The following is a 14,329-nucleotide window of genomic DNA, read 5'->3' as shown; positions in this document are numbered from 1 at the left end:
ACCAATTTTTTCAAACCGATACGATACCGATACTTGGATCTGAGTACTTGCCGATACAGAGTACAAAAACCGATACTTCTACCACACACACAAATACAATGAATTGGAAGACAGGTTTTATTTTATTCTCTGCTGATAAAAAATAAAATCTTAATAAAAATGACCACAAAAAAATTTCAAGTGAAAAATAAGCACTTCTGTTAAATTATTGTAATTTAACAAAATATCACTGAACTATTGGCACTGTCTCGAGCTTTCAGAATAATAAATAAACACTTCTGTTTGGAATAAAATAAATACAAATTAGGTTTGAGAATAAAATAAACTTTTAAATTATTGCAGAGTGTCCATATTGTAAACAAACAAACAAAATAACGAAAGTATTCGGCATTGACGAATAAACTCCTCATCTGCCCGTGGATCATCAGTCCACTGTGCCGTTAAACCGAGGACTGACATCGCGCACACTGCTTGTATTTACCTCTTCAGAAAGTTTTGGCACCATTATCTCCCTGATTTTCCACGGCCGGCATTGGCTGGTCATCCAGAGCGATAAAATGAGTCGAGCCTCTGTTATTTTAACTGCCCGTGGATTTTCTCTTGACATTTTTCATCGCTTTTCCAAAACCTGAGTTAAAGTTGGCTGTTCCACACTGCTGACATTTTGTTTAGCCTAGCTACAGCAGCCTCCAGTTTCTCTTTTTTATCTGGAGCTGCCAGTCTCACTCGCCTAACCCTGTGCCTGTTTAGCGCGGGATGTCCCCCTAGTGGTCAATCTAAAAAACTACAACAGAAATGACAAGCCACCCTCTGATTAATGAAATAAGTTGGTATCGGTTCATGGTATCGGTTAACTTTTACGAGTATGAGTACACACACATTTTACAGTATCGGCCCCGATACCCGATACCAGTATCGGTATCGGTGCATCCCTAGTCCTTAGTTTTCCTCTGTTCCCCTTCACGTTGTCATTCCCTCCTCGTGTGTCCTGTTTGCTCTATGAAATCGGTTTAGTCGGCAGTCTTGTCCTTTTGTATTCCTGAGCTTCACTGCCTATAATGTCAGTTTTCACTCTGTTTTTCAGTTGAAGAACAGCTTGAGAGACGACCTGTGTCTGGACCAAGGACCTGACACCGACAACGTCCCCATCATGTACCTGTGCCATGGTATGACGCCTCAGGTGAGTAAGTCGGCTCAGGTTTTCATTCTGCTCTCGTCCGCTTCGAATCCACGAGACACTGATAAATACTGATCACACAGAGAAATCCCCCAAGGGAGGCTGTCAGTAGCAGATAATTAGAGTCCTCTGCAGTCTTTGTTAGTTTAAATGGGGGATTTGGAGAGAGTAACCCTTGCATAAAGTTGCATTATGTAGCAGGGATGAGTGAGTGTTATCTTTTTCCACATCATAACAGAAAGACGGCACAGTTAGCACGTTGTCCGAGTCTAAACAGAAACATTTTGTCATTACGCAGCTTTTTAAAGCACGCTTTGATGTTGCTGATTGCTTTGTTTCTTTGGGGGCAGAAAAAACCCCTGAAAGCAGCAGACAGACGTGTTATCGCTGTGTAAAGTTTCTCTGGCGCTGCGATTGAGTTCAGCTGTCAGTTGCCTATTGTTGGGTCCATGCAGCCTGTGTGTGTGTTGCTGTCACTTAACACTAATGCTAATGAGAGCAAAGGTGCGTAGCAGAAAACTAAAACAAAAGCTTTAAGGTGGTCAGTTTGTTGTGTGGATTCAGTGCTGCAAGAGTAATCTGATGCGTTGTTGTCGGTCGAGTAGCTTTGTATGATTCACAATGCAGTATAATTTAGTAACACCTGTGATAAAGGGCTTAATTCCCCTGTAATGGGAAAAATGGAAAATGGAAAATTGAATTTCATGATATTTTATTTCAAATTAAGTAATTATATTTCCCTACAAATACTTAAAGGTAGGTACAGTAGAATAAGGTGGTAAAAAATCAGGTTTTTCAGGAAAGAAATAATAAAAAGTTCTGTTTAACTACTTGGTAAAACAAACAACACACCCTCGTCTGACACTGTTAGCACACTGTTGCTTTTTAGGGCGTCGATCGTATTGCAGAGTGGATTAGCCAACTTACAGGAAAGGAAACACGCATTTAGAAAGTGTTTAAACAGTAACTGTGAAAGAGAACAACTGAAGTCACACAGAGCTGACAGTTTAGTAAAGCCCGTCTCTAATGTTAGATGGAGAAACATTGTTTTTCAGCAGAATTACCATAGAAACTGCATTACTTGTAATTACTTGCAGTACCTACATCGACTTACAGCATAATTATTTCTTTCTTTCCTGTTAAACCTGACTGGTCACCCCCTCATACCTTGTAAAATACCTTGAATTGCCTCTTAGTCATGGGCTGTATTATAAAGTGCTGCCCATAATTCTTTATTTCTTCTGCTGGCCCTGGTTAATCCTCAGGTGGGGGACGTGTGTGCAGTCAGAGCCCAGCGTGTGAGATCTAAACACGGGCACAGTCAGCTTATCAAATCTGGCAAGAAACTATGAGATGATATTCAACTTTGGGTAATTTACCAACAGGACAGAAGCAGCTTGTTAATTGTATTCAGAAAAGCATCTACCGTATTTCCCGGACTACAAAGCGCACCTGAATATTAGCCGCACGAGCTAAAATCAGGGGGAAATCCTGTTTTGTACATACATTAGCCGCACCTGACTAAAAGCCGCAGGTGTTTCAATGTTGACTTATCATATGTAAGAGAATATGCACAAAGGGAATTGTCAGGAAAGAGATGGCTGTTTGGAGACACACCCCTTTTATTAATATTTTGAAAAACAAGTTATGGGTACATATTTGCATGACTCTTTAGGTATATGTACAAGTAGCTGTAATTACAAGTACTAAACATGTACTGTGCTTCATAACTGAGTAACAAATGTAGTACATAAGAATAACCTACAGCACACCAGAAAAATAGATTGGCCTACCTTTTAGGCTCAGGTGCAGTGACACGGCTTTAACAAGAAGAAAAGTCAGTCATTCACCACCATCTTTCTCTTCTTCCACTAAAACCACCAAAGTCCTCTTCTCCAGTGTCGGATACGAACAGGCTCAGGATGGCTTCGTCATCCACTCTCAGCTTCTCTCCTTCGTTGTCACTTTCAAAACCAAACAAATCCTCGTTGTCAGTGTCAGAGTCGAACACCCTCTGAAGGGCCGTGGCGGTGTCCTGCTCTCCATCATGCAGCAGTCCAGCGCTTCGAAATCCGTTGGTGATCGTGGATGTTTTCACACTTTTCCACGCTGTCAGAATCCACCGGTGGAGTTGAGCATAACTTGCTTTTCGCAAGTTTATCGCCGCTCATCATCCACGCCTCCCGCTGAACACGTAGCGCTACTTTGAAGTTTGTTTTTCGCGCTACTTGTACGGCACTATGTTGCCTGGCAGATGGACATGTGACCAACATACCACTCTTGAACCCCGATCCTTCCGCCAGGCAACGTAGTGCCTGAGAACAGCGGAACAAACAAAACAAATCCTCTTACGATATCACAAAAAATCATGGACAATCCATAGAAAAGCCGCACCTGACTAAAAGCCGCAGGGTTCAAAGCTTGTGCAAAAAGTAGCGGCTTATAGCCCGACAATTACGGTAAATATATGCTACAGGTCAAATATAGGTCATAGGTCACACAGGTGTAGACCTAGAGCAGCAGTCTGGCAGACACCATAATGGAAACAGGGTTTGGTAGTTAACAGCCTCCAAAGACTGTAAGCTGTGCAGCAATATTGTGGCGTTGCTTTCTGTAGCATGAAACAAACTGTGTGTGTGTGTGTGTGTGTGTGTGTGTGTGTGTGTGTATTATTAAAATGCAGCTGAGTTTGTGTGGGTCGCTATGAAAACCTTGTGCGCTGTCCATGGTGCTGAAACTATAAGAGTTTAATGTGAGTGTCACAAAACGTCGTTGAGGACAAATGTTGTTTGTAAAGTGTGTTAACATAAATCCACAGATCAGACTGACACCCATCAGAGAGTCACTGCTGGTGTTGCATGACTCCTTTAACTTGGAAGTTCCAGGTCAGAAGTTTTTATCAAGTTTATCTGATATTGCAAATAAATTTAGACGATTGGAGAAACGTCTCTTTTCAAACACTCGCTCTAAAATCTGTGCGAGGTCTCCTCCGTGCAGCAGTAACTGCAACCATATCAAGTGCAAAAAGTTAAGATGCTTTTTCTCAGTTATCGCCAAACTGCACGTCAAAAACGTTAGCAAATCAGCTGGCACACGGGGTTTAAATGTTCTGATTTTCTTGCTTGAGAAAGGATCTCCCAGAAATGCATGTGCAAGAGGCTGCTGCAAAACTCTGAGCTGTCGCTTCTCACATGCAGTCACATGCGCTCTCTTTGTAAACAACAACAGTTTGTTTTGTTTGTTTTTTATGCCAAAATCCATTAATGCTTGAATCTGTTTCTTAGGACAGTCTAAAGTTCACAAGTACATAAACTCTGGGCTTGTATAATATGAGCACATCACTGGAATTATAGATATGACAGGTAATAAGAAAAATCATAAGCTGAGTCCATCAAGTTAAGAACTTAAAACTGAGGCGACTGCACAGTCACAACATCAGTTATTTTGAGCTACGGACGCCTCACGAGTTAGACGTCTAATTACACCATAGATTTAAAATGAAATGCGAGGAGACCCACCACCAATAAGGTTCTGCGTGCTGTTTTAGTCGCGACGGGAAACTTTTTAGCCTCTGCAGCTGAAAAGTTCTGCTCGAGTCACCGAGGCCAATCAACAACTCTATCAGCTCGCTGCAGATTTAAGGTCATTGAATTCTGAGGGGCGGTAAAGGCTACGCTCATTGCCTCCTTAATGCAGACCGGAGAAAAACAATTTAGAAAGTGAGCGAGCGGGACTGTGCTTTGCCACTCGTCTCTGCTTTGAGCAGCTCTGCAGCCTCACAAAATTAAAAATTCACATTAAATTGTCAGTATTGTGTAAAGAGGCTCACATAATCAGAAGCAGACGCCTACGTAGCATCGAGGGAAGCTTTCTGACACTCCGAACCTCGCCTCCATTGTCACTAAAGTTAATAGCTTTGACCGGCGCCTTGATGTCGGAAACATCCGACTTTCTTTCTGGGTCATACTCGGTTATACAGCATCAGCTGCTGAAACAGCTGTGTTTGCATTTCCTCCCTCACCCGTCTTTTTGCCTTCCATATATTCTCTCCGTTGGGGGAAGGCATAATCAGCAGCTGATAAAGAAATTGAGTGGTGCCTTTTTTTTATCTCTTACTGGCTTTTTTTAAATCTATTTTTTAAATGCGAGAAAATGAGACGGGCAAGGCCACCGTGAAGGTTTTTGAGTCAATAAAAAGCTTCGTTCTAAGTGTGCTGGTTTTGCTAAAATTAGGTTTGACAGGTTGATGCTTCATGAAAAGTTGTAACATTTGCAGCGTGAGTTTGGCTCAGGCTAATCAGAGATAAGGTAAATGTATTCAGCCTCTGGCAAAGCAGAGGCGCCCTCAGTCCCAGTCAGCAGTGCCTAAAGTGGAGCCTGTGAGCCAAACCTGCTCCCTCCTCTGGGATGCAGCATGATGCTGTATTATTCATGCACCTTATATGATGTTAACACAGCTCTTCTAACAAAACTCACTTTTCTAAGACTTTCCTGGTTAGCCTTAGTGAACAGACATTTAGGTGTTAAAATTAGAGATGGACCGATCCGATATTACGTATCGGTATCGGTCCGATACTGACCTAAATTACTGGATCGGATATCGGAGAGAAATAAAAAATGTAATCCGATCCATTAAATATAAAAAAAGCACCTCACAAAACTTGCTACAGGTTGTAACTCGGCTCATAACCGTAGCACGTCGGAGCAGTGTGGTCACGTGATAGAGCCGCTGTGTGTATTTGTAGCCTCAAACCAGCATTTCATCTCCGAGGAAGTTTTCCCAGAGAGAAGTAAAGCAAGTGTGTAAGTTCATCTCTGAATGTTTGTAAAGCATTCCCATGTTAAGCTTAACAACCGATATATAGAGCGACTGCCTCTTCTCTCTCTCCTGCTGCTACTTCAATCATGAAACTGATCAATGATCAGCTGATCGTCTCTCTTCTTTGTTTTTGGCCCACTTTGCACCAGAAAGAGGAAACCAGCGGCTGAACAACAGCAGCACGTTTAAGCTTGATCAGCTGTTAGAATTTATTTAATATTATTTCTACACCAGGATCTTTTTCTACAGCTGACGTAACTGTGCAGGGGCGGATCTAGCAAAGTGTAGCCAGGGGGGCCGATAGGGCATGAACAGGGAAAAGGGGGCACAAAGACATACTTTTCTTTCTTATTCTCATTTAAAATGTCGAGCTTTTAATAAATAATTATCTGAATCTGACACCCAAAGTTTTAATCTGATGTAAAATGTATAGAAGTCCATTACTGTATATAGTAACTGTTAAGTCTAATATACCCTAGTAAGCTATAGTACACAGATACCATCTGTGCAGTCTGCAGTTCTGTAGAAGAAAGATGTTGAATCTATTTAATTATTCTTGAAAAATAATTTATTTTTGTGCATTTTCCCCCTGCATCAAATTAAAGTTGATTACATTGATTAAGCATCATGAGCTGGAGGGTGGTTCCCTATTTTCTTTTGCTGGGAGTTTGCAACCCTATTAGTTAGGTTGCTTAATATTTCTGCTAAGTACTCTTTAAAATACCAGAATAGGGAGGATGCAGCAGGTTTAACTTTATTAGATTGATCAGTGTTGCTGAACGATGAAATATTTTGGGTGCAGTGTGGGTTTTTTTTGTTTTTTTTTACATACAGGTATAACAGAATAGCTTTAGTGTTGTTGTTTATTTAAACTTGAGTATGAATACAAAATGCAGCAATATATTTAAAAAACAGTTTTATTGATTAAAAAACACTATATCGGATTCATATCGGTATCGGCAGATATCCAAATTTATGATATCAGTATCGGACATAAAAAAGTGGTATCGTGCATCTCTAGTTAAAATGCACAGTGATTTAAAATAAAATTCTTTCAAGAAATTTCAGCTTCCTCAAAAGAAAAACGACTCGAAGCGAGCCATAATTTACCTCCTGCTCTGTGCAGGGTCTTCAGATAACAGGGATATTTAGGGGCTGTGCTGGGATAAGTGAAGATAGGAGCAGAATATCGTTACACAGGACAGAATCAGCAAAGGGGAACTAATCACTTTATAGACCCCGGATATTTAGGCTTTCAGAGTCAGAGGTGCGAGTGCGTACTGCACAGAAAATGAAATGGGAGTTATTATCTCTCCTGTACCTGCTGTGCTAATCATCACGGGATTAGAGGATGTTAGTATATAATGGATAAATCCATAATCTCTTCTGTTAATGGATATTTTTATACACATTCACGCATGAGCTGCCACAACTCGAATTAAACTAATGAAATTTTAGGCCTCGGTGAGTAACTCTGCTCATACAGACGCTTGGTAAAAGTGCGCCGGCGCCGTCCTCACTCGAGCCAAAAAGACGCCACGTTTGTTAGACATCAGCGAGACGCAGCCCGAGGAGGCAGAGCGGAAAGCAGCAGGAAGCGTTTCATAGCAGACATCAAAGTCTTCAGTATTCCTCTGGTCTTCTGTCGTGCCTTCGATACTTTTCCTTCTTTACTCTTTATTCATGCGGAATATCTTTTGTAATGTTATTCCCAGCAGTCCTTTTTATTCCCAGTTCAGATCCTTTTATTTTGATTCGTCCAGTCCTTTAGATTAGGTGTATGTGTGTGTGTGTAAACAGATGCACATGTCTTTGAATACCTGATGAACTGCTGAGTGTCAATGATGTGTAACGTTCCTCAATTTCCTTTCTGAGTTTTCCGACACGGAGGAGGGGAGGGAGGAAGAGGAGGATAGACGGGCCGAGGTGGGATAGAGAGACCATTTAAGACACAGAGGAGGAGAGTGATCTCGGAGAGCGATCTCGGAGAGCGGAGTTCGCTGGCAAGTGTTCAGTAAAGCACTTATATGAATGTGTCTGCGAACGACCACAGCTATCGACTTCATGCTGCATTTAGGTTCAGTCGGCTCGACTGTAAACAAAACCTGACCGCAGGAAAAATGTTGAGGTGAGCGGCCTTTTGGATTACACTTTGAGTCTGGCACAAACCAGCTGAAGCAAACCACACAAAGAGTGCAGAGCTGTCTTTCCCAACTTTTTAAAAGAATGCTAATGGATAAATCTGAGATTTGAACGTGGCAAAAACAAAAGTCTATTGCAAGATTGAGACATGAAGAACAGAGAAGAAAAGTTAAACTACATACAAGGCAAGGGAGACAAATGACTACCAAAATAAAACAGGAAGTTAGAAACAATAACTAAACACAGGGGAAAAGAAAGAGGAGGGTGAGATGGGACAAAATAAACTCTAAACTCTACAAACAGAAACTGGAACCAAGAACTGACGACTGGAAAAACTGCAGCAATACATGAATATCAAATCTACATAATAAGTGAACCAAGAAACAGAGGAAAGCTCACAATAAACAAAAATTAATTAAAATTAAACTCCAAAAACCCGAAGAACACATCATGGATAACAACTGTGTGTGTGTCTGTGTGTGGCTGGTTGTGGGTGTCTGAGTGTGAAGCTACATCGGAGCAGTTATTTAGTTTCAACTTGTTATCACTCGTGCAGTCCAATTTTCCATTATGATTGCTTCTCCCAAAGTCAACATGCTGTACAAATCTACTTTAATAAAAAAAAGTTACATTGTTTTCAAGCTGTTATTTCTGAAAGGTGAAAAAACTGTTTCCAGCCCGTCTGCACACACACGCTCAAGTGTTTCTAAACAGGAAGCCCGTCTCCGTGTCTCGTTTGCTAAAGTTGGGAAATGAATGCTGTTGTTGGATCGAGGGCTAATTTCAGTTGTGTGCAGGAGGTGCGGATGACAATATTCCTTCGACAGAACAGCGAGAAATTGCAGTGGAAATTAAGCAGGTAATAGAAATCTGATGGGAGCCTCAATATTGTGTAGCCTTGCTAAGAAGATTGGTTTGTGGCTGGATCAATGAAGTCTGAAAATGAGACCTTTGAGGCTGTTTACCCGGTGTGTGTGTGTGTGTGTGTGTGTGTGTGTGTGTGTGTGTGTGTGTGTGTGTGTGTGTGTGTGTGTGTGGCTTTTTTGCAGTGTGAACGTACTAACTAGCTGGTGCTCAATTAAGTGCTTATTTTTGGACCAGTAGGACGTCTTTTGTGGATGTTATCACAGCTGTGGTTTACACGCCACAAAGAAGTGTGATTATGACTGTGTGCTGGCATTCCTGTGTGTTTCTGTGGATGCACACAGTGATATTACCAGGATATTGGAGCTGTATGTCCAGGCGGAAATGAACTCGCTGCAGGAAATCTTGGAGCAGAACTTGATGTTTGCAAGTGTCCATAAGGCAAAAACAGGCATCTACAAAGAGAAACCAAGTGGTGGGACACATCGAAGCCTTTCAGCCGAGGAAGGAGGAGATTGTTTCCTCCAGCCGTCACTTTTCTTTTATAACGAGACTGTGATTTAGGCGACGCTGATTTATCATTTTGTGGGAAGTTGTTTGTGCGTTAAAGATTTAAGATGGAGGTATTTCACCAGGGAGTCTGTTTAACACAAAGAAACGCAAACTAATTACCAAACTTTAAAAACTCTCAGCTAATAGTATACGTGGGTGTTTGTCTGCCAGAGAAACCCAATTACTGGACTCGAGAAAACTTTTAACCTTTGCCCAAATTGATGTGTAAAAACATGTTTTCTTTGTTCGTGTATCTGCAGCCCTCCTATGTGTAACTTTCTTTATTAAAAAAGACAAAAATAAGTCGCATATAGACAAGTTTGTTTTGTGCGTCGTTAAAAAGCTGCGTTTATAAAATGGAGATATGGAGTGATTGTCATCTCACTGATCTGTTTTTAAATGACTGTAAGCCGATTAAAAGTGGGATCAATCTGATCGGTGCTGATACTGTAATGAGCGCTCAGAGTGTGTGTGTGTGTGGGTGTGGGTGGGTGGGTGGGTGGGTGTGTGTGTGTGTGTGTGGGTGGCAAAGTGCTTCTACGCAGTGTACCAGGGGCACGAACAAAAGTTGTCGTACCATAGGCACGAGGAGTGTGTGTGTGTGTGTGTGTGTGTGTGTGGGAGGGGCTTATAGTATGTTTCATCGTAGGTGTCTTTAGAGAAAAACAGCTGGTGTTTAGAGTCTTCCTCGTTGTTTGCGCTCTCTCTTAAACTCCCTCCTCTTCCTCCTTCTGCTCCACTCATCCAGACAAACCTCTTCATTATGTTCTGAGACAACTTTGCAGCTGTTGCGTTCGCGTCGTCTCTCCGCCGCCGCAGCAGATGGCTGAGGGAAACACCAGTGATTAGCCTGCCTAACTGCATCCCTAACTGTCAGTAATAAGCTCACCGGGAGTCTCAGATAAAGCAAAGTCACTTTCACACTCTGCCTGCTCAGTGTCATTAAGGCTGTGTCTGTGTCGTTATCTCTGGACGACCAATTAAGAAATGGACGGAGAAGTGAGGGCTTTTTTTTTCAGCGTAATGATTCTAGAGATGTGCCAGTCGCACTTTTCTTGATTGATTCTGACTTTCTGAGTGTTGTGCGTCGTTTCCCTGATCGCTCACTGAGTTCACCTCCTCACACATGTGCAGAGGGGAGCTGACAAGAGAAGCTTAATTCAAGTTTCCATTCTGTTCTAGTTATAGAGCACCAAAACAGTCACCTCAAGGTGTTTTTTAATAATAATAATAATGGATTGGATTTATATAGCGCTTTTCGGGACCCCTCAAAGCGCTTTAAAATTCCACTATTCATTCACTCTCACATTCACACACTGGTGGAGGCAGCTACATTGTAGCCACAGCTGCCCTGGGGCAGACTGACAGAAGCGAGGCTGCCATATCGCACCATCGGCCCCTCTGGCCATCACCAGTAGGCGGTAGGTGAAGTGTCTTGCCCAAGGACACAACGACCGAGACTGTCCGAGCCAGGACTCGAACCGGCAACCTTCCGATTACAAGACGAACTCCCAACTCAACAGCCATGATTTTTATTGTAAGGTAAAGACTCTATTCTAATACAGAGAGAACTCCATTATTAAATGACAACCTGTGAGCAAGCACTTTGGTAACGGTGGAGAAGAAAAACTCCCTTTTAACAGGAATAAACCAGTCTCGAGGAGGGGAGAGAGGGCAAAACACACCCTGTTGAAGAGAGCCAGAGATTAAATGCAGAGAGGAGAAGAAACACCCAATGCATCATGGGAATCCCCGGCAGCCTACATCTATTGCAGCATAACTAAGGGAGGATTCAGGATCACCTGGTCCAGCCCTAACTATATGCTTTAGCAAAAAGGAAAGTTTGAAGCCTAATCTTAAAAGTAGAGATAGTGTCTGTCTCCTGAATCCAAACTGGAAGCTGGTTCCACAGAAGAGGGGCCTGAAAACTGAAGGCTCTGCCTCCCATTCTACTTTTAAATACTCTAGGAACAACAAGTAGGCCTGCAGAGCGAGAGCGAAGTGCTCTAATAGGGTGATATGGTACTACAAGGTCATTAAGATAAGATGGAACAGATGCAGTTTGCAGTTCAGTCAAAAACGATTACAAACCTACAAAGAAAAGTTGTTGGAGTAACGTAGAGCTGATGGAGTAGATCAGTCCCACAGCCTTTTGAATCAGGATCAGACAGATTTGTGAGTTACAGCTTCTCTATAATATAAACATCTTGTACGTGTCTGTGTCACACCCACTAATCTAGACTCTGATAATCCAGGATGAACAGGGCTGTATGCTGCTGTAGCTCAAGCATTACAACATCAATGTCAGCGTTTTCTATGTATCGATGAAAGTTTAGGGTTTTTTATAGTAAAATATATTCTTGTAAGGGGAGATGTGACACCGTACAGCACCCAAATCTTCACTCCTACTTTTAACTCTTTCCTGTTGGATTTTTGCTTCTTTTATGTGACCTGTCCTCAGACTACAGATGTAAATTAGCAGTTTTGCTACCATCTGTCATGTTTACACTTCGTATGTTTGGTATATTAATGATCATTAACATGTGTTGTCCTTGTTGAAGGAAAGGAATAGATAGGAATGAAGATAAGAAAGGAAAAAGAAAAAAACACGAACATGAGCAGCGGTTCAGAATTTCCAGCAGCAGCTCGTTGAAAGCATCACCTCCATCCTCATACTCACAGACATTTCTGAGGTCATTTAACTGCAGCTTTAATGACTGAATATCATTTGGAAACTTGGTGCCATCAACAGATTACATCATGGTAGAAGTTCTTGACCAACCAATTAGGGCTGCCACGATTAGTCGACTAGTCACGATTATGTCGACTATCAAAATCGTCGACGACTGATTTAATAGTCGACGCGTCGTTTGAAGCTTTGTAAGATCACAAAAGACGCAGGAATAAGTAGTAGGATTTAAGAGTGTAATAACGGACTGAAACAGAAGATGGCAGCACTGCATGTACAAGGATGCCAGCTGCCGTTAAACCCCGAAGAAGAAGAAGCTGTGTCCCAGAATTCATAGCGCAGCCCAGCTCAGTTTCCAACAATGGCGGCAGCTAGTTCGTTTTAATATTACTCTTATTATTCTTTCTGGGTCACAAAATAAACGTTCAACATATTTCCAGGCGAGAATGTAGCTGTGTAAACCTCAAATATCTGCTCAGTTTATCAAGACACCACATATTTTCAAAAGCGCTCCGACGTTTTCGGAGACGTCTGTTACCCACTAGCTCGATAGCTAGCCGGGGGCTAGGCTAACTAGAGCCGTGAGAACACCGGACTCCCGCAAATCGTTTTCAAACCCACCGCCGTCTTTCGCTACTCAGGTTAAACATGATATATAAGTCACTTGATAACTTCAAAATGTTATTGTTTGGCTCTTTTTTTTAGTATTTTATTTGTTCCTGAGTGAATCAGTTTGGCTGAGATTAAAGTTATAGTTTTTACACAGCTGAATAAACATCAAGCAGACAGCTGATTATCAGAAGTGTGAGATGCTCCAGAATTTACTCCGGTGTCCTGTTATATTTGAGATAGCAAGGAGTTTATTAAACTTCACTGAAACAATCTGCAAATTTCATTAAAATTTAATAAACTATCATCTTGTCTTTATTTTTAGTTAGCACATACCTTAAACACTTAAAGCTGTAAGCTAATGATAGTTATATAAGAGCAGATGCTGCTGGTGCAATAATCTATATGTTGTACGTCCAATGGATGATGATCTGATTAGTCGACTAATCGCAAAAATAATCGGTGACTAGTCGACTATCAAAATAATCGTTTGTGGTAGCCCTACAACCAATAAGCATTAATTTGCAGAATGAGCATCAATATCTTTAAAGCTCTGACACATTAGTAATGTTTGTGCAAAAAAAGAGAAATAAACAGAAGCAGGTGCAAACAACTATTTTAGCCGTTAGTCTCTGTTTACTCCAATTTATTGAGGATTATCTCACACAGACAATTTCTGTTCAGTGGGATCATTTGAAAGATTAGATTGTTCTTGTTGCATGTTGCAATTGGAGCTCATCTATTAAAAGAAGAGTTGGTACACATTTAGTTTTCTGTTTTTCACTTTTAGGGGTGGGGGGCGGGGGCCTTCCCCAGTTGTCACAGGGCAAGAGGCGGGTCCAGGCCGGACAGGTGACGTAAACTGATTATGAAAATGAAACAGCAGGTGGTAGCATCTGCTGACGTGACATCGGCAGTGACTGCAGAGTGAAGCAGAGCTGTTTACACTGAGACGCCACCACAGTGTGCGCTGTGCGTGAAAGCAGCCATAAAACGCATTCTGGCAGCGATGAGCTGACGACTCCACGCGTATCCCAAACAACCAAAACAAAACCAGAGGACAGAGCAGCTGTTTGTGTGATATCAGAGAAACTTAGGGAACGAGTCGGCATGCACAGAGAAAGGTTTTCACCTGATCCTCATTGTTTGTGAGATTTTAGGAGAATGAGGAGAGTCAGTGAATCACCCATCCAACGCTAAGCATCAAGTCCTTATGGACACAAGCTGACGATGAGTGACTTCCACGAGGATGGAAAAACAGAGAGAGACAGATGGATGGTGCTTTCGGTGTGTGGGCTGTTGTTCTAAAACAATGGGACGCTGTAGTCTGGTTCGCTGATTTGGCCGCTCATCAGTCAGTGGTTTTGACATACAGCTTATAGAAGCAATTAAAATAATTAGCTACCCAAATTCACACCCCCTCCTCCCAGTGACCGAGTCGAATCAGAACACGGCTTTGAAGGAGTTGACACATTTT

At 41.9% G+C, this 14,329-nt stretch overlaps 1 protein-coding gene across 2 annotated transcripts in view; it reads left to right on the top strand.

Moving 5' to 3' along the window:
- galnt18a (UDP-N-acetyl-alpha-D-galactosamine:polypeptide N-acetylgalactosaminyltransferase 18a) overlaps positions 1–14,329 on the top strand; it is a 232,302-nt gene that overhangs the window by 191,963 nt on the left and 26,010 nt on the right. For both annotated transcript variants that reach the window (XM_087844204.1, XM_087844203.1), the window contains exon 9: positions 1,085–1,180. In XM_087844204.1, the coding sequence (XP_087700330.1) occupies positions 1,085–1,180 (96 nt within the window). The remainder of the gene's footprint in view (positions 1–1,084; positions 1,181–14,329) is intronic.

This window comes from Neolamprologus brichardi, chromosome 7, assembly GCF_056152115.1.
Source record: "Neolamprologus brichardi isolate AB-2024 chromosome 7, ASM5615211v1, whole genome shotgun sequence".
Lineage (NCBI taxonomy): Eukaryota > Metazoa > Chordata > Actinopteri > Cichliformes > Cichlidae > Neolamprologus > Neolamprologus brichardi.
The sequence above is the reverse complement of the archived record's forward strand: the minus strand, read 5'-3'. Positions and strand labels throughout refer to the sequence as shown.